The sequence below is a fragment of the Mauremys mutica genome, chromosome 6 (assembly GCF_020497125.1).
Source record: "Mauremys mutica isolate MM-2020 ecotype Southern chromosome 6, ASM2049712v1, whole genome shotgun sequence".
In the NCBI taxonomy this organism is placed as follows: Eukaryota; Metazoa; Chordata; order Testudines; family Geoemydidae; genus Mauremys; species Mauremys mutica.
The window spans coordinates 122,747,661-122,766,519 of NC_059077.1; the positions used below are offsets into that span (position 1 = coordinate 122,747,661).

Below are 18,859 nucleotides of genomic sequence, written 5' to 3' on the forward strand. Positions count from 1 at the left end.
ACATTCCAGTTTCCCAGTATCACCACCAGTGCCACTCGTCCTGGGGATGAATGGTTATGAAAACCAACACCCCAATAAAAGAAAAAGGTTCTCTCGATCCCAAAGAATCAAGCCCCAGACCCAGGTCAATATACAAATCAGATCTTACCCACAAATCTCGCTGTTGCCAATCCTTTAGAATCTAAAATCTAAAGGTTTATTCATAAAAGGAAAAAGATAGAGATGAGAGCAAGAATTGATTAAATGAAATCAACTACATACAGTAATGGCAAAGTTCTTAGTTCAGGCTTGTAACAGCGATGAAGTAAACTGCAGGTTCATATCAAGTCTCTGGAGTAACATCCCCCGCTGGGATGGGTCATCACTCCTTTGTTCAGAGCTTCAGTTTGTAGCAAAGTCCCTCCAGAAGGAAGAAGCACAATTGAAGACAAGATGGAGATGAGGCAACAGCCTTTTATAGGCTTTTTCCAGGTGTAGGAACACTTCTTTGTTCTTACTGTGGAAAATTACAGCAAAATGGAGTCTGGAGTCACATGGGCAAGTCCCTGCATACTTCGCTGAGTTACAAGGCGTATCTGCCATCTCTCCATGGGTCAATTGTGTAGCTGATGGTCCTTAATGGGCCATCAAGCAGGCTAGGCAGAGCTAACACCAACTTGTCTGGGATGTTTCCCAGAAGCACAGCACAAATTTGAAATACAGATAGTATAGAGGCAATACTCCTAACTTCAACTACAAAATGATACATACATATAGACAGCATAATCATAACCAGCAACCCATAACCTGGTCTTAGACACCTTTATGACTCCCTTTACCTAAGATTTGGTGCCACTACAGGACCTTGGTTGCAACCACGTTCTATATGGCAATAACGTCACAACATGTCACAATCTGAGGTCGCTATGAAAGGTAGACGCTGAAAAAAAACATTTTAGCCAGCACAGTTTACACAAAGGTGGAGGGTATGCTTTGCTTATAACAGTCTTAAAAAGATAGCTGGACACTAGGTCACTGACATGACTACTGCATGTACATGCACGTGCATGACCACCACAAGGAAAGCTAAGCATGCAGCTCAAAGGGATAAGTTACTTCTCGCCCACCTACAACCTCTGCTGGTGCTCTTCTGGGCTCGCAGACAGGACTCTCAAGTTCATTTCCCTCTCCCTAGCAGACACTGCCAGTGCTCCTCCAAACTAGGGGAGGGTCTCTCCTTCAATCTCCTTTCCTCCCTCCTCTTGTCTTTCCTTCTCTTCCTCTCTGCATGTAGAACTACTGCCCAAGCTCAAGCTTAAAACTATGTTCGTCTGTTTAAAACATTCAGTCAAGGCAGTCATTAATTCAATACCCAAAAAAAAGAGTTAAAGAAAACACTACAGACTCAGACTTAAAGGCCAGAAGGGACCATCATGGTCACCTAGTCTGATCTCCTGCTCATTGCAGGCTACAGCCCCACTCCTGTAACAGACTCCTAACCTCTAGCTGAGCTACTGAAGTCCTCAAATGATGATTTAAAGACTTTCAGTGTTAGAGAATCCACCATTTACTCTAGTTCATATCAGCGGGTGACCCATGCCCCACGCTGCAGAGAAATGCCAAAAAAAAAAAAAATCTAGGTCTCCACCAGTCTGACCTGGGGGAAAATTCCTTCTGGACCCCAAATACTGTGATCAGTTAGACCCTGACCATGTGGGTGAGACCCATCAGCCAGACACCTGGGAAAGAATTCACTGCAGTAACCCAGAGACCTCCCGATCTCGTGTCCCATCTCTGGCTGTTGGGGATTTTTGCTACTAGCAGATGGGCCACATGCTACAGTAGGCAACCTCCTCAGACCATATCATCCCCTCCATAAAACTCAGTCTTGAAACCAGTTAGGTTTTTTGCCCCCACTGCTTCCCTTGGAAGGCTGTTCCAGAAATTCACTCCTCTGATGGTTAGAAACATTTATCTAATTTCAAGCGTAAATTTGTTGATGGCCAGTTTATAGCCATTTGTTCTTGTACCAGCATTGGCCCTTAACTGAAATAACTCCTCTCATAGAATCATAGATTATTAGGGTTGGAAGGGACCTCAGGAGATCATCTAAGTCCAACCCCCTGCTCAAAGCAGGACCAATCCCCAAATGGCCCCCTCAAGGATTGAACTCACAACCCTGGGTTTAGCAGGCCAATGCTCAAACCACTGAGCTATCCCTCTCCCTCTCTGATGTATTTACAGAGAGCAATCATATCTTCCGTCAGCCTTCACTTGGTTAAGCTAAACAAGCCAAGCCCCTTAAGTCTCCGCCCGTAAGGTAGGTTCTCTATTCCTCTGATCATCCTAGTAGCCCTTCTCTGTACCTGTGCAGTTTGAATTCATCTTTCTTAAACATGGGAGACCAAAATTGCCCAAAGCATTCCAGATGAGGTCTCAACAGAGCCTGGTGTACTAACACTTCTCTGTCTCTACTGGAAATACCTCGCCTGATGTGTCCTAGGACTGCATAATCCTTTTTCACAGCCGCATCACAGTGGCAGCTCAGAGTCATCCTGTGATCAACCAATACACTCAGGACTCTCTCCTCCTCTGTTGTTTCCAACTGATAAATTTCCAGTTTATAGCAAAAATTCTTGTTGTTAGTCCCTAAGTGCATGACCTTGCCCTTTGAACTATAAAATTTCATCCCATTTCTATTACTTCAGTTTTCAAAGTCATCCAAATCTTATTGTATCATATTCAGGTCCTCCTCCATATATGGGCAATACCTCCCAACTTTATGTAATCCACACATTTTACTAGCACAATCCCACTTTATGTGCCAAGGTCAGTGACAAAAATGTTAAATAAGACTGGTTCCCAGACGGATCCCAGAGGAACTCCACTAGTAGACTCCCTTTAGTTTGACAGCTCACCTTTCAGTATTACTCACTGTAGTCTCCCTTTTAATTAGCACCTCACCCACCTTTTAATTCTCCTATTAATCCCCATATTCTGCAATTTAACTAATAATTTCTCGTGTGGAACTGTATCAAATGATTTATTGAAATCAGGAAGATTAGATCTACTGCATTTCCTTTGTCTAAAAAATAAGTTATCTTCTCAAAAAAGGAGATCAGGTTGGTTTGGCACAATCTACCTCTTGTAAAATTATTTTATATTTTATCCCAATTACCATTTACTTCTATGTCCTTAACTATTTTCTCTTTCAAAATTTGTTCCAAGTCCTTGCATCCATTCATCATGACTAGATTGAAATGGCTGGTTTAAATAAAGATATGGCATTGGAAAAAATGCCGAACCAAGCATTCTGTAGCTGTAGTCATTTTATAGGCAAAGTATTACAGATGAGCTATAGGAAATCAAATCTTGTGAAGTTTCTCTATTTGAAAGGGAAGATTTTAGCATCTCGTAATTTGAGAAATTAGATATTTATTCAACCCATGTTTTCTTCACCCACATAGTATTAATTTTGTAGCCTTCCTAAAAGATGATAATTTAAAGAGGTTTAGTAATAAGTTTTACTTTTTATACGCATTCAAAAAGTGCCAATTACGATGGTATCAAAGCCTCAGGTAAGACAAACTGCAGCTATTTCACTAAGCTAATATCACTAGAAAAACAAGCAGTTGAATCAAGTTATTTTCACTGCTACCTATTTACTGTACATATTTACAGTACATCACTGAGAAATTAGGGAAAAGCCTCAGGGAAAAATAGGACAAAGTGTAGTTATATTCCCCTCCCAATCTGTTCAAGCCTTGGGGGGGGGGGGGAGGGGGAAGGAAGAGTGGGTTATGGTTCTTCTTTATCTTGAGCAGTGCCAAATCAAAGAAAACTGGTTTTGTTTAGACAAATTAGGAAATAAACTCCAGCTAACCTGCCCTCAATTAGAAAAGAAGCTCAGATGGTTGGAGTGGAAGAGAGAAGAAAAGAAGACAAGGGAAAGGCTTCCTTGTCAATTTCCTTTTAACAAAGCATGCTGGGAAGGAGCACAGTCTGTACTCTCTATAAAATGCAGATTCACCAGACTCTCACTCAGTTTTAAAGAATATGCTGTGGGGGAGAGAAGTAATGTCGTATGCATTGGAAAGGACAAACGCAAGCTCTAGACCAATTCTGCTGTTTGAATTCCTCTAACTATATACATTATAAATTATATTCTTAATGGAACAGCTCATATATTTTACAGTCTACAAACCTAAAATAGCTTGAGTTTAAAGATACAGTATTTATTTTCCTTTACTTTGCTGCTACTGTGGTGGGTCAGACCTGCTGGTGATACTGTACAAGGAATTTTTGTAACTTCTGCCAATATTATCTAAAAGAAATTTCCCAAACATCTCTTATGTTTTCTGTAGCTTTAAAAAACATTACAAAAAGATGGCTTAATATCAGATATTTTAATCCTTTTTGGCTATAATCAAAACATTCTTTCTATCAGGACTCTCAGGACAAATTTCCAGAAAAACATGACATAGCATCTCTGGTCACTCACTTAAACTAAACTAATCTTGCTTTAGCTTCCTAGAAAGAATTCAACAAAAACACGTTCCCCCTTTTCATACCTTACATGTGCTGCCCAAGCCACTGTTACTATTAAAAAAGTCATCAGGTAGACTGCAATTTTCGTTAGTAGAAGCTGTTGAACACTTTCACCTAGTGTCTGAAATAAAATACAGTGTTATTAATAGAAAAAGCATATAATTGCAAAATATAGAGGTGAGGAATGTTACTCTACAATTGCTAGCAATATCTGTAAACAAGTCATAGTTTCACAGTGCGGAATAAATTTTTGAGAATGTCTTGCCTGCTAAAATATAGATTTCTTCCAACCATTTCCATTTTCTGATTTATCATCCATACAGTACCACAAAACAGAGTAGTGAGCTTATCAGACACTTGTAAGCCTTCTAGAATATCTGCTCCAATTACCTAGATGCCTGCATAAGATGTGCCAGGCTGTGGTATGCCAAATAAAAATAGGAACCATTGCTAAACAAACGTCTAGGGTTTTGGTACTGCTCACTTTTAAGGGGGAAGACAATCATTTGTGTTCACAGTTAAAGAAGCGTAACTGTTAATCAGGCCGGCCTATTGTGTATCCTTCATAAATTACTACACCTATCTGTGTCTCCATTTCCACATCTATGAAAGGGGGACAATGATAATTATCTTCATAAAGCACTTTGAGTTTTACTGGTGAAAAGTGCTATTCAAGAGCCTGGTATTACCACCTGTGCTAGGATGATCCTACACTGATTTAATTAAACGTATTTGTTAGCTGAATTGAAGATATCATTAGGGTTTGGGGGATTACTTAGATTACAGTTTCTGAGTGCAGTGAAATGGTTAAGAGCTATAGGAATGGTTTGTTTTACTGACATCTAACCTGCCATTCTGGACGTTGCTACAATATTTTAATTTATAGGATTAGCTTTTTAAAAAACCCTGAAAGATAACCATCTAGAAATCATCAAAATACAACACAAAACCAAACTCAAGATTTACCAGAGCTGTGTACTTTCAACACCACTTTATAGTGCAGAATGCTGGGGAATGAGAAAGTCTGACATGTCCAAACTGTCTTCATTCCATACAACCTGCCTCAGAAAAATCCTCCATATCTTTTGACCCAGAACAATCTCAAACCAAGATCTACTGACACAGTGCAGCCGAGAGGATCTGAGCACCATCACTGCCAGGAGATGTTGGAGATGGATTGGTCATGTGCTTCAGATGGAAACTGACTCCATCACCAGCGTAGCAATAAGATGGACACCTGAAGGCAAGCGAAAACAAGGCCGCCCAAAAACAACATGGTGAAGAGCTGTGGAAGGCGAGCTGAAAAACCTGGGGCACAGCTGGGGAACCATCAAAAGACTTGCCAGAAACAGACAGGAGTGGAGGAGCTTCATCACTGCCCTAAACGCCAGTGGTGTAATAGGAACATGATGATGATGATGAAAGATAACTAATAGGATGGATACATACTGATAATCATCTCTCTGCTGTTATAAACTGTGTGTCTAACTTGGAACACAAGCTCTGCGTGGCATCGACTTGTCACTTGACTTGTTGCTATATCATCATGACGTCTGTGACACTGTGTGAAAAGATATGGATTGATCCTTACATCCACCAACTACTGCAGGCCCTTCAACTTCACATACTGCCATAATTATTTCAGCAATCCTCATGGTGTCCATATACTAGGCACTGTATGGAGACATAGTGAGACAGTCCCTGGCAGAGTTACAGTCTAAATTGAGGAGATAAAGGGTAGGAAAGGAGACAGGCATGGAGGTGGAGTAACTTGCCCACGGGCAGTAACAGAACTGAGAATAGGTTCTAGGCGTCCTGACTTCCAGCCTAATATCTGACTCACTAGACCATGATGCCTCTGGTCACTGTGACATGACACTGTATTTCTGAGAAGCCTTGACCAGCAAATGTCTCTATTCAAAACTTCCCAAAGCTGGAATTTGAGGCAGGCATTCTTCAGAAGCCTCAGACATGTTTCCTTTCAGTGACTTGATTCCAGTACGTGAAGAAAGATGAGGCAGGGATGCAAGAGGCCAGAGGCCCCCAAACTGTCAAATGAGGACCCCAGAACCTGCTGGTCATGTACTGCTGGTTCCTCTACCTTATTTCCTACTGTTAACATATATTTAGCCAGTTAAGTTATTTAATGCATCTTCAATAGAAGTAATTTGCTGCAGTTGCCTAAGGAATATAGTGTGGCTGAGTGGGAGGGGAAGTGTCATAAGACAATCTTTATTAAAATGTGGTTCTTGCTATAAAAGTTTGATGATGCTGACACTACACAGATCTATCCAGAAGGTCTGTTTTCATTATGGTTCAATTTTGAGCTCTCTAATCTAAATACAATAAAATACTAAATACGTCTTTACAACCTGAATTGCTAGGCTTCATTTACTCATTGCTCTGTACAGGAGAACAGAAGACCAGACCATCTGATGTAAGGGCAAATCATTTTCTAAACCAAAAAAATGTTAATTAACAACCTAAACTCTAGTATTCAAAGTCCAAGAACTGATTTAGCAGCTATATCTCTACTTCCCCAAAAAACTTAAACTTGGTTTCCTTCTACTTACACTTATGGCCAAATATTGCTCTTAGTTACAATTCTGTAAATATGGCAGAACTCCGCTGACTTAATAGTTTATTGATATTCACATCAGTGAAGGAGAGGAATTTGGGCCTGTTGATCTACAGCTGACTCTTCTGCAATCCTGGAGCCTTAAAATTCTTCCTGTCTTGAAGGATAGTACTCTCCTGGGGGAGGGGACGAGACTTATCCCTTGGGAATTTTAAAGCTTTACAATTGCAGTATTTCTTTTTCCAGCCACTTTTACATCTGCCTCTATTGATTAAGCCTGAGTCCATTTTTTCTGCATTAGTAGCTATCCTATTCTATTACTCTGCATTCCCATTATTTTTCATAATTTAATGTCTTTAACCCATCCTTTTGATAAACATACACTTGTATTCTTTCCCTTTGTTTTAAGTGGCAAGTTCTATAGCTAGCTTTACTAACACCTCCAGCAAACAAAATACCCTTTGACACGTTAGCTGCCCTGTCATGTGCTTTCTCTTCAAAGGCCCTGTAATAATGGGTCTAACACGACGAATTCAATGGCAACCCTACCACTGAGCTCAACGGGTACAGAATCAATCTCTGTGACAGGCAATGCACTTTACCTTGGGACGTCAGTGTCAGAATCCCTTCCATTAAATTATCTCAACTTATATGGAAAGAACATAGTTGACCTCTTCTTTAATGCAAATACATCTGGCAGATCTTCTTAATGAATGTATGACTTTAGAGTAAATCTCTTATCTGAAAAATCATCTTTACATCAATAATTATTTAAATTTAGCCTTAAGTTTTTTTCTGACTAGGGATCTAATGGTTAGGTACCAATCTACTTGCATTAACTTACCTCAGAGAATCTATTTCTTGGCTTAAAACTCAGTGCAGACACACGGGTCTGCTTGCACTGATCTAATTGCAGGCTAAAGAAAGATCTAACTCAAGATATCACTTAATAAATGTTAAGCTCAACTTTGTTTTGCTGTCATAACTTGTTTCATCCCAAAAACAGATTTGTACAAAAGGGGGACATTAACTGCCAATTCTGTACAACCAATATTGGAGATAATTGGAGATATCGTATGGTGAAAAGTATAAGCCTACTGGATAGAAATTATTTCATCTCAGAAGTATTACTAAAGGATGTGTGCCTAGACTATTTGCTAACTGCAGTTCTTAGATATTCTGCAATTAATATGCTTTTCATACTAAGCACCTTATCCTACCAACACTCATGCAGATACATAACTCTGCTCATGCGACAGGTCACACTGATATTAATGGGACTAATCACAAGTGAAGTTACACACGTATTTAAAGGATAGGGGGTTATTTTTATTGATGTCTCCATTAGCAAAACATGGAAGAGGATGCATTTTGAAATACAGATCCTCCTATTAGCAAGGAAAGCTACCTTATTGAGGTCAGAACATGTAGGGATAAAGTGAGAAAGGCCAAAAGCCACGTAGAGTTGGACCCTGCAAAGGGAATTAAAACCAATAGTAAAAGGTTCTATAGCCATATAAATAAGAAGAAAACAAAGAAAGAAGAAGTGGGACCGCTAAACACTGAGGATGGAATGGAGGTTAAGGATAATCTAGGTGTGGCCCAATATCTAAACAAATATTTTGCCTCAGTCTTTAATGAGGCTAATGAGGAGCTTAGGGATAATGGTAGGATGAAAAATGGGAATGAGGCTATGGAGGTAGATATTACCACATCCGAGGTAGAAGCCAAACTAAAACAGCTTAATGGGACGAAATCGGAGGGCCCAGATAATCTTCATCCAAGAATATTAAAGAAACTGGCACATGAAATTGCAAGCCCATTAGCAAGAATTTTTAATGAATCAGTAAACTCAGGGGTTGTACCGTACAACTGGAGAACTGCTAACATAGTTCCTATTTTTAAGAAAGGGAAAAAAAGTGATCTGAGTAACTATAGGCCTGTTAGTTTGACATCTGTAGTATATAAGGTCTTGGAAAAATTTTTGAAGGAGAAAGTAGTTAAGGACATTGAGGTCAATGGTAATTGGGAAAAAATACAACATGGTTTTACAAAAGGTAGATCGTGCCAGACCACCCTGATCTCCTTCTTTGAGAAGGTAACAGATTTTTTAGACAAAGGAAACACAGTGGATCTAATTTACCTCGATTTCAGTAAGGCATTTGATACGGTTCCACATGGGGAAATATTAGTTAAATTGGAAAAGATGAGGATCAATATGAAAATTGAAAGGTGGATAAGGAACTGGTTAAAGGGGAGACTACAACGGGTCGTACTGAAAGGTGAACTGTCAGGCTAGAAGGAGGTTACTAGTGGAGTTCCTCAGGGATAGGTTTTGGGACCAATCTTATTTAATCTTTTTATTACTGACCTTGGCACAAAAAGTGGGAATGTGCTAATAAAGTTTGCAGATGACACAAAGCTGGGAGGTATTGCTAACACAGAGAAGGACCGGGATATCATATAGGAAGATCTGGATGACCTTGTAAACTGGAGTAATAGTAATAGGATGAAATTTAATAGTGAAAAGTGCAAGGTCATGCATTTAGGGATTAATAACAAGAATTTTGGTTATAAATTGGGGACATATCAGTTGGAAGTAACAGAGGAGGAGAAGGACCTTGGAGTACTGGTTGATCACAGGATGACTATGAACCACCAATGTGATATGGCTGTTAAAAAAGCTAATGCGGTTTTAGGATGCATTAGGGGAGGTGTTACTACCGTTATACAAGGCACTGGTGAGACCACATCTGAAATACTGTGTGCAGTTCTGGTCTCCCATGTTTAAGAAGGATGAATTCAAACTGGAACAGGTACAGAGAAGGGCTACTAGGATGATCTGAGGAATGGAAAACCTGTCTTATGAAAGGAGACTGAAAGAGCTTGGCTTGTTTAGCCTAACCAAAAGAAGGCTGAGGGGGGATATGATTGCTCTTTATAAATATATCAGAGGGATAAATATCAGGGAGGGAGAAGAATTATTTAAGCTTAGTACCAATGTGGACACAAGAACAAATGGATATAAACTGAACACTAGGAAGTTTAGACTTGAAATTAGACGAAGGTTTCTAATCATTAGAGGAATGAAGTTCTGGAACAGCCTTCCAAGGGGAGTAGTGGGGGCAAAAGACATAGCTGGCTTCAAGACTAAGCTTGATAAGTTTATGGAGGGGATGGTATGATGGGATAGCCTAATTTTGGCAATTAACTGATCTTTGGGCATAATTACCTGCTAATAATCAATGGTCTGTGATGGGATGTTAGATGCGGTGGGATCTGAGTTACTACAGAGAATTCTTTCCTGGGTGCTGGCTGGTGAGTCTTGCCCACATGCTCAGGGTTTAACTGATCGCCATATTTGGGGTCGGGAAGGAATTTTCCTCCAGGGCAGATTGGCAGAGGCCCAGGAGGTTTTTCGCCTTCCTCTGCAGCATGGGGCACGGGTCACTTGCTGAAGGATTCTCTGCACCTTGAGGTCTTTAAACCACGATTTGAGGACTTCAATAACTCAGACATAGGTTAGGGGTTTGTTACAGGAGTGGGTGGGTGAGATTCTGTGGCCTGCGTTATGCAGGAGGTCAGACTAGATGATCATAATGGTCCCTTCTGACCTTAAGTCTATGAATCTATTCTAGCCCAATAGAAGTAACTCCACCAGGGAAAGTTTTTTTACACTATAATCATGGGCAATACTCCCTGCCTGCTCTCTACAGGGAAAACGAGGGACAACACTAATTTGGTACCCTATTTTGAACTATACTAAGGTTCAGTCCCCCAAGCGCTTACTACTAGATTTTAAGGCTTCATGCTATGAAACTTGCCAATGATTTCAGCAGGACTACTCCTGGTATTAAGTACTGTGCCTGGAAATAAATGTTTGTATGAAAGAGCTACACCACCACCCATAGAATAAGAGAATATGCTATCTAGAGTGGCTTAGGTGGAAGTTTATATCCACAACTAAAGACATTTCCTTGAACTTTCATATGTTCCTCACATTCCATCTAAATTACATTAAAACAATGTAATATCGGGCTGTTAAGGCGGCGATCCTGTCCTCATAACACCCACCATCACCAGATAAAGAAACAGATCTGAAGATGGTTAAAGAAAACTTAGTTTGATAGCATCCTGTCTGGCAAGCAATCACTTATCAATAGTTGTGATTGTGAAATCCTCATTTCTTTATTGTTTTGTCTTTATGGTCCCCACTTCTCTATTCTTTGTCTGTATGATCTCTGTCTGATTCTTTGATTGTTTCTGTCTGGTAAATAATTAATTTGCTAGGTGTAAATCAATTAAGGTGGTGGGCTAGGATTGGTTAGAGAATTTTGTTACAATAGGTTAGGATTGGTTAGTAAAATTTTAGTAAAACGATTAAGGTACAGCTAAGCAGGACTCAAGTTTCACTATATAAACCGGGGTCCAAAAGTAAGTTCTTGGGAACCAACTCCAGGACACAGCCCCAAGATCGGCTGCCAGATCTTAACACCGTGCCAACCATACCGTGCAGAAACTGGAGTCCCCCAGATGACCTGATCCTGATTGGCCATCAAGAAAGTTTATCTGCCTTATTGGAAGTGGTGAGCATTGTATGTTTAGTGTGTGCATTCTGTTTTGGAAATGTTCATAAATAGAGGTTAAGTAGGATATTACTGTGTAAGGCCCTTTCACTGGTAAAAGACCCCGCAAACCCGCAGAGTGTAAGGTTATGCCCTGAGCCCACAGAAGGGTAAGGGTGAGTGCCTAAATTAACAGGGTTACACCTGTACCCTAGGAACTGGATAAAGGTGGGTGCCCCTAGACTGTGTGAGTAACAGAGAATTTTGTGCAGGTAACAGATTACATTAACCATTAAACTGATTAATAATTTTGGGGAAAATAAATAGCTTCTAAAATATCTTCCAACTTCCATTATACAGGCAGATTTTCCATCTCTTAATGTCTTCAAATTAAGGCTGGATGTCTTTCTGGAAGATGTTATAATCAGAGAAGTTATTGGGCTCAATACAGAGGTAACAAAGTGAAATTCCGTGGCCTGTGTTATACAGAAGGCCAGACTAGATAATCTAATGGTTCTTTCTGACCTTGAAATATATCATGTTTTTTTCTAATAAACCAAGTCTTTAGTACTTCAGTCCCTTCAGCTCCAGTTCAATAGTTCACCCATTAGAGAATGAACTGTTGGTTTCAGTTTTATTTAAGGTTTTATTTAAGGTTCTTAACTGGAAAAAAACCCTGAACCTTGAAGTAAAATTGCAATGTCATTCTAACACTCACAGAGACAGAATAAACATGTAACAAAATACTAAATATACAATACCTGATCTGGATGTATCTTTGTGTGGGCCACAGGCAAAATCTGAAATAAGAAAATCACATTATTGGGTGGAATATGTAAGCCTCTCATTCTACTCTACTAGAAAGTGAGCTTCATCATACCAAAAAATATTTAAAATCACAGATAGAAGATGTTCATATGAAATTATATAATGACTCGCAAGACAAGTGATTTGCTGACTGCTGATGGAATACACATTTATTTCCTGCAAAGTAGGGATAAAGCTCACTCGTCTTGATAAAGCAACTTTTACTTGAATTTGTTGATGTGAAAAACATTTGCATAACTTTTAAGTTGCTGGATTTAATTCCAATACTTCAGGTTTCAATGAAGTCTCATTATCGGTCTCACTAAAAGTAGTAAGGTTTTAAATGAATGTGATGTCTAAGACATTTAAGTGGCGATTAAAATTCAGGGTGTTTCCTAGACACTGTCATTATTTTAACCAATCCTACTTCCAGTAAATGTAAAACATTTTGTATTAATACAAACATTTTTTTTAAAATTAAAACTAAATACCACAGCACTTTAAATCCAAATGCCTGTAAGCACTATCGGTATTTAAAAATTCCAATACTGGTATTAATATTGCAACACCATGAACTGACCTGATGTGTTGCTTTCCATCTCTAACAGAAATACTATAATACAAAAAGTTGAAAGTTATTTGTATTATAGTGGCACCTAATCACCATTCTCTTAAAGAAGTACTGTAATGGAAAACAATAGTCTGGGTTCACAAAATGAGAAAAGAAGGCATTTACTTAATTCTGTTGCTCTAATCTAATGGGAGCAACAGTTTTTAAAAGTAAAATTGACTATGGTCTTTTCTCTAGACTGCCCCATTAACCTTACTGGGAGTCAGAAGCAAATCCAGATAAGAATGTACTCCTTTGTATATACATGTACTGAACCCTGTATATGTTTCTGACCAATAACTTCCCTTTCTCTAAGACTAATACTGCCATCTCTTTACAGTGTACAACTGTACATGCAGAATTTTAATTCTAATTTCTCTGCTTTTCCCCAGGAACATTGGATGTCTATGCACTGGACCAGGGGTTGGCAACCTTTCAGAAGTGATGTGCCGAGTTTTCATTTATTCACTCTGATTTAAGGTTTCGCGTGCCAGTAATACATTTTAATGTTTTTATAAGGTCTCATAAAGTCTATAATATATAACTAAACTAGTGTTGTATGTAAAGTAAATAAGGTTTTTTAAATGTTTAAGAAGCTTCATTTAAAATTAAATTAAAATGCAGAGCCCCCAAACTGGTGGCCAGGACCCAGGCGGCGTGAGTGCCACTGAAAATGAGCTTGTGTGCCGCCTTCAGCACACGTGCCATAGGTTGCCTACCCCTGCACTGGACCATGCTAGATAACACTTTGCACATATACGGGGCTTTTATCTTCAAAGTTCTGTACAGATACCATCCATTATGTCCAGTCTTCCCTAGCACTGTGACAGCTGGGCACCTTGGCTAAGTAGCGTCCTGCACGGATTTTGAAAAGAAGCTGAACCAACCAAGTGACAATTGACCAACAAATGATGGGTAAGCTTGGGCTACTGGAGATTACATAATTTCCTAATTGTATTACACATGTATATGTAACTTATATGGTGTCTCTCCCTCATTCCTATTGCCTTAAAATGTAATCACTTTGGGGCAGAGACCTGGCTGCCTGTATATCTGAACAGCACTCAGCACAATGGGGCTCCAATCCTGACAGCAGCCTCCAGGTGCTAATGCAATAAAAGTCATACATTGTCAAGAGCTTGGGGCCACACCTGGACAGTGGCTTAAATAGGGACACTATTCAAAATGGGTTTGCTCTGAAGCTGCGCCTTCCTAGAGAACAATGGAGAGGATGAAAGGCGGGTGGGGAGGGGGGAGAGATAAGGGATGGGGGGACTCAAAGTGGAGTGAGGATAGGTAAGAGCATGAGGGGGCAGTGAAACAGGGTGAGGGTCCAAGGGGGTGAGGCCAAATAAGAGAGAAGATTCCAGGAGATAGGGGCTCAAAGGGGAGCAAAGGAGTGGGTGCAAAGAGAAGAGGGCGAGGGTAGTCTGCAGGGGTGGGACAAAGGGGGGCAGATGCTGGGGGCACTTGGGGCAGGGACATTCTGGGAGAAGGGGCAGAGGAGTCAGGTAGTGGGGACGCTCCGGGGGTGTGGAGTAGGGGCTGGTGCTAGGGCACTTCGGGGGCGAGGTGGAGGGGGCGTTCGGGACAGTCTCCGGGAGACGGGGCAGAGGGAGGTGGAGATGGAGGCACTCAGGGGGGTGGAAGGAGGGTGGGTGCACGCCTAGAGAGGACAGAGCGGGTGGGGCACTCCAGGGAGTGGGGGGCACTCCGGGGGGTGGGGGGCAGGGGCACTCCAAGAGGGGGGGGTCGGGGCAGGAGGTGGGGGTCGCTCTAGGAGGGGGGGTCGGGCCGGGGGTCGCTCTAGGACGGGGGGTCGGGCCGGGGGTCGCTCCAGGGGGGCGGGCTCCCCCAGGGCAAGGCTCGGCGCCGGGCGGGCCCCGGCCGCACTCACGCACCATGACGGTGGCGATGATGGAGAGCAGCGCGTCGCTATAGGCCAGGAGCCGGTGCGAGGCCTGGGTGCTGCCCAGCTCCCCGCTGTGCCGCGGGGGGGCCGCGGCCGGGGCCGCCTCCCCCTCCGCCTGGGGCCGTGGCGCGGACATGGGCGCACCGGGCGGAGCCGCGTCCTGCCGCCACCGGGAGAGGGGAGGATTGGGGGGAGGGGAGTGAAATAAGCCCGGCCCCTAACGGCGGCGTCACCCGCCCCGCGGGCCAGGCGCAGAGCGCGGGCAAGGGAAGGGGCGAGAGGGCCGGTCAGAGCTAGGGCTGAGGGGCGGGGGGTCGGTACAGGGGGCAGAGCTGGGTCTCTCAGGGGGACGGAACAGGCAGAGCTGGGTCTCTGGGAGTAGGGGGTCTGCGGGGGGGGGGTCGGTACAGGGGGCAGAGCTGGGTCTCTGGGAGGGGGGGTCGGGGGGATGGAACAGGCAGAGTTGGGTCTCTGGGAGGGGGGGTGTCTAGGGTCACCAGACAGCAAGTGTGAAAGATCGGGACAGGGGGTGAGGGGGTAATAGGACCCTATATAAGAAAAAGACCCAAAAATCGGGACATCTGGTCACCGGGGGGGGGGGGCTCTGGGAGTGGGGTGTCAGTACAGACAGAGCTGGGTCTCTGGGAGTAGGGGTGTGTGTGCGGGGGGGGGGTTGGTACAGGGGGCAGAGTTGGGTCTCTGGGAGTGTGGGGGTCTGAGGGGCGGGGGGGGACGGAACAGGCAGAGCTGGGTCTCTGGGGGGGTCTGAGGGGTGGGAGTGATGGAACAGGCAGAGCTGGGTCTCTGGGAGTGGGGGGGTCTGAGGGGGGGGGGGATGGAACAGGCAGAGTTGGGTCTCTGGGAGGCAGGGGTCTAGGGTGACCAGACAGCAAGTGTGAAAGATCGGGACAGGGGGTGAGGGGGTAATAGGACCCTATATAAGAAAAAGACCCAAAAAATCGGGACTGTCCCTATAAAATCGGGACATCTGGTCACCCTGGGGGGGGCGCTCTGGGAGTGGGGGGTCGGTACAGGTAGAGCTGAGTCTCAGGGGGGTCTCTGTGAGTGGAGGGGGTCTGAGGGGTGAGGGGACGGAACAGGCAGAGCTGGGTCTCTGGGAGTAGGGGGTCTGAGGGGTGGGGGGATCAGTACAGGCAGAGCTGAGTCTGGGGGGGCGGGTGAGGAGAGCTCTAGTTCCTAGAGGTCAGGCGACAGCGCAAGCAAGGCCTGTTGGGAAGGGGGACAGGTTATAAGTGAAACCTGTTGCATAGAACAGCGAGACAGCCAGGGGGAGCAGTGTGTCTGGGAGTTTCTTCAGTCCTCAGTCTAGGGAAGGGAGCTGGGAAAAGAGCCAGGGATGGGCTGTGTCCAGAGGCCTAGAAAAGGCCAGAGACTAGAAATGAACCAAGATGCAGCTGGTACTCTCACCTTAAAGGAGTGTCTCCTTCAGCAGTAAATTAGTAGTTTCTTAACATTATGTCAGAAATAAGAAGTCATGCATATAACTAGCCTAGTGAACAGTGTATCCTTTATATATGTCCGTATATAAAGATAATATATAAGATGATGATGCTATCCATTGTTCCCCTTGTTGCATATTTCCTATTGTCCCGCTTGTTGCATCCTTCTTTTAAATTAGAATGTCAACTCTGCTTTGTACAGTGTGCGGTAGAGTCCAGTCCTGACTGGGGGTGTTTGGGATGGCCATAATACTGGTAATATATTTAAACTTTTTGTTATGGTGTGCTGGAGTAGAATTTCTATAATTGGATGAGTTGCTGGGTACTATGAGACATTCATATGGTGTTGCAGGTTTATGTAAATTGCCGTAGCTCTTGTAAGCTTGTGTTTCTCTAGTGTAACAAGTAATATGTGGCTCTCTGTAGTGAAAAATTATGTTAGTGTTCTACAAAGTTGAAAAGTGGTCACTTGAATAAAATTATAAGCTATTTTAAAACTATATATATTTGCAAATTTTATGCCTCAGAATTGAGGCTGGGGTAGTGTAAGCTGAGTAGAATGAAATACAAATACTGTCTAAAGGCTCCTACTATCTATTTTGGGGAGAAGTTGAAAAGTGGGTTTATGTTTGGGGAGATAGCTTCAGCCATAAGTATGGAATAGTTCTAATCTGAGAAATGAGAGTATAAAAAGGTGCATTTTCACTGCTGCCTCTGTGGATTCAGTCATAACTATTTTATTTAATGCACATAAGATCAGACTACCTTTTTACTCCTGCAAAACACAGTTCTAGCAAAATGAAGTGGGTTCTTACCTGGTTGGTTTATCAGCAGAATTAAATTCTGTAAGCACCATTGCCTGTGCAATCACACTATCTTCATTATTTCTTTGCCACCCCACTTAAAGCTATAGGGTAACACAGGTATTATTGAAGGCAACATTTTCTCTGCGGAATCTGTTGCTGGTGGATGAAGAAAATAATCTTTCACTTCATTAGACTGAGCTTGAAGAGCTGAATTGGAGAACAGGGTGTCAACTGAGCTAACGTGATATGGAAATTACTGAGATAAACATAGAATAAGGTTGCCAAGTGTCTGTTGCCAGGAACTCCCAGTTGAAAAGGGACCCTGGTGGCTCTGGTCACGACCGCTGACTGGGCCGTTAAAAGCACGGTCAGTGGTGTTGCAGGGCTAAGGCAGGTTAGTCTCTACCTGTCCTGGCACCGTGCTGCAGCCGGAAGTGGCCAGAAGGTCCAGCTCCTAGGCTGGGGCGGGGGGGCATGGAGTTCAGTGCACTGCCCGAGCACTGGCTCCACACTCCCATTGGCTGAGAACTGTGGCCAACGGGGGCTGGGAGGGAGGTGCCTGCGGGCCAGAGCAGCACAAGGAGTCTTCTCCCCCCGCACCTAAGAGCTGGACCTGCTAGCCACTTCTGGGGCGCACCACAGTGCCAAGGCAGGCAGGGAGCCACCTGAGGTAAGCCTGCACCCCAAGCCCCAGCCCTGAACCCTCCCAAACCCAGAACCCCCTCCTGCATCCCAAACCCCTCATCCTCGGCCCCACCCCAGAGCCTGTACCCCCTTCACACCCCAACCCCATGCCTCAACCTGCAGCCCCCTCCCACACTCTGAATCCCTCACCCCCACTCCCCAGGCTGGAGCACCCTCCTGCACCCCAAACCCTCAGCCCCACCCCAGAGCCCTCACCCACTCCCGCACCCCAACCCCAATTTTCTGAGCATTCATGTCTTGCCATACAATTTCTATTCCCAGATGTGGCCCTCCGGCCAAAAAGTTTGTTCACCCCCTCCCACACCCCAACTCCCTGCCCCAGCCCAGAGCCTCCTCCTGCACCCTGAACCCCTCATTTCTGGCCCCACCCTGGAGCCTGCATCCCCAGTTAGAGCTCTCACCCCTTTCTGCACTCTAACCCCCTGCCCCAGCCCAGTGAAAGTGAGTGAACATGGGGGAGAGCGAGCCACTGAGGGAAGGGGAATGTAGAGAGTGAGGGTGGGGCCTTGGGCAAGGGGCAGGGGAGGGCTGGTCCTGAGAAGGGGTGGGGTGAGGATGTTTGGTTTTGTGTGATGAGAAAGTTGCCAACCCTAACATAGAACCATTTCTACAGTAATGTCTCAGGGTACGTCTACACTACGGGATTATTCCGAATTTACATAAACCGGTTTAGTAAAACAGATTGTATAAAATCGAGTGCACGTGGCCACACTAAGCACAATAAATCGGTGGTGTGCGTCCACGGTCCGAGGCTAGCATCGATTTCTGGAGCGTTGCACTGTGGGTAGCTATTCCGTAGCTATCCCATAGTTCCCGCAGTCTCCCCCGCCCCTTGGAATTCTGGGTTGAGATCCCAGTGCCTGATGGGGCAAAAATCATTGTCGCGAGT

The 18,859-nt window shown here is 43.7% G+C and overlaps 1 protein-coding gene across 3 annotated transcripts in view; it reads right to left on the bottom strand.

The window, feature by feature from the left end:
* Positions 1-15,171, bottom strand: part of TMEM175 (transmembrane protein 175) — a 42,220-nt gene extending 27,049 nt beyond the window's left edge. Inside the window, exons 1-3 of one of the 3 annotated variants that reach the window (XM_045020956.1) lie at positions 14,989-15,171; positions 12,432-12,470; positions 4,551-4,648 (exon numbers count right to left, since the gene is read on the bottom strand). In XM_045020956.1, coding sequence (XP_044876891.1) covers positions 4,551-4,648; positions 12,432-12,470; positions 14,989-15,135 — 284 coding nt within the window. In that variant the 5' untranslated portion in view covers positions 15,136-15,171. Of the gene's footprint in view, positions 1-2,345; positions 2,394-4,550; positions 4,649-12,431; positions 12,471-14,988 lie in introns of those variants that run through there. The other 2 variants (XM_045020958.1, XM_045020957.1) reach the window with 2 other exon arrangements.
* Positions 15,172-18,859: the final 3,688 nt, after the last annotated feature.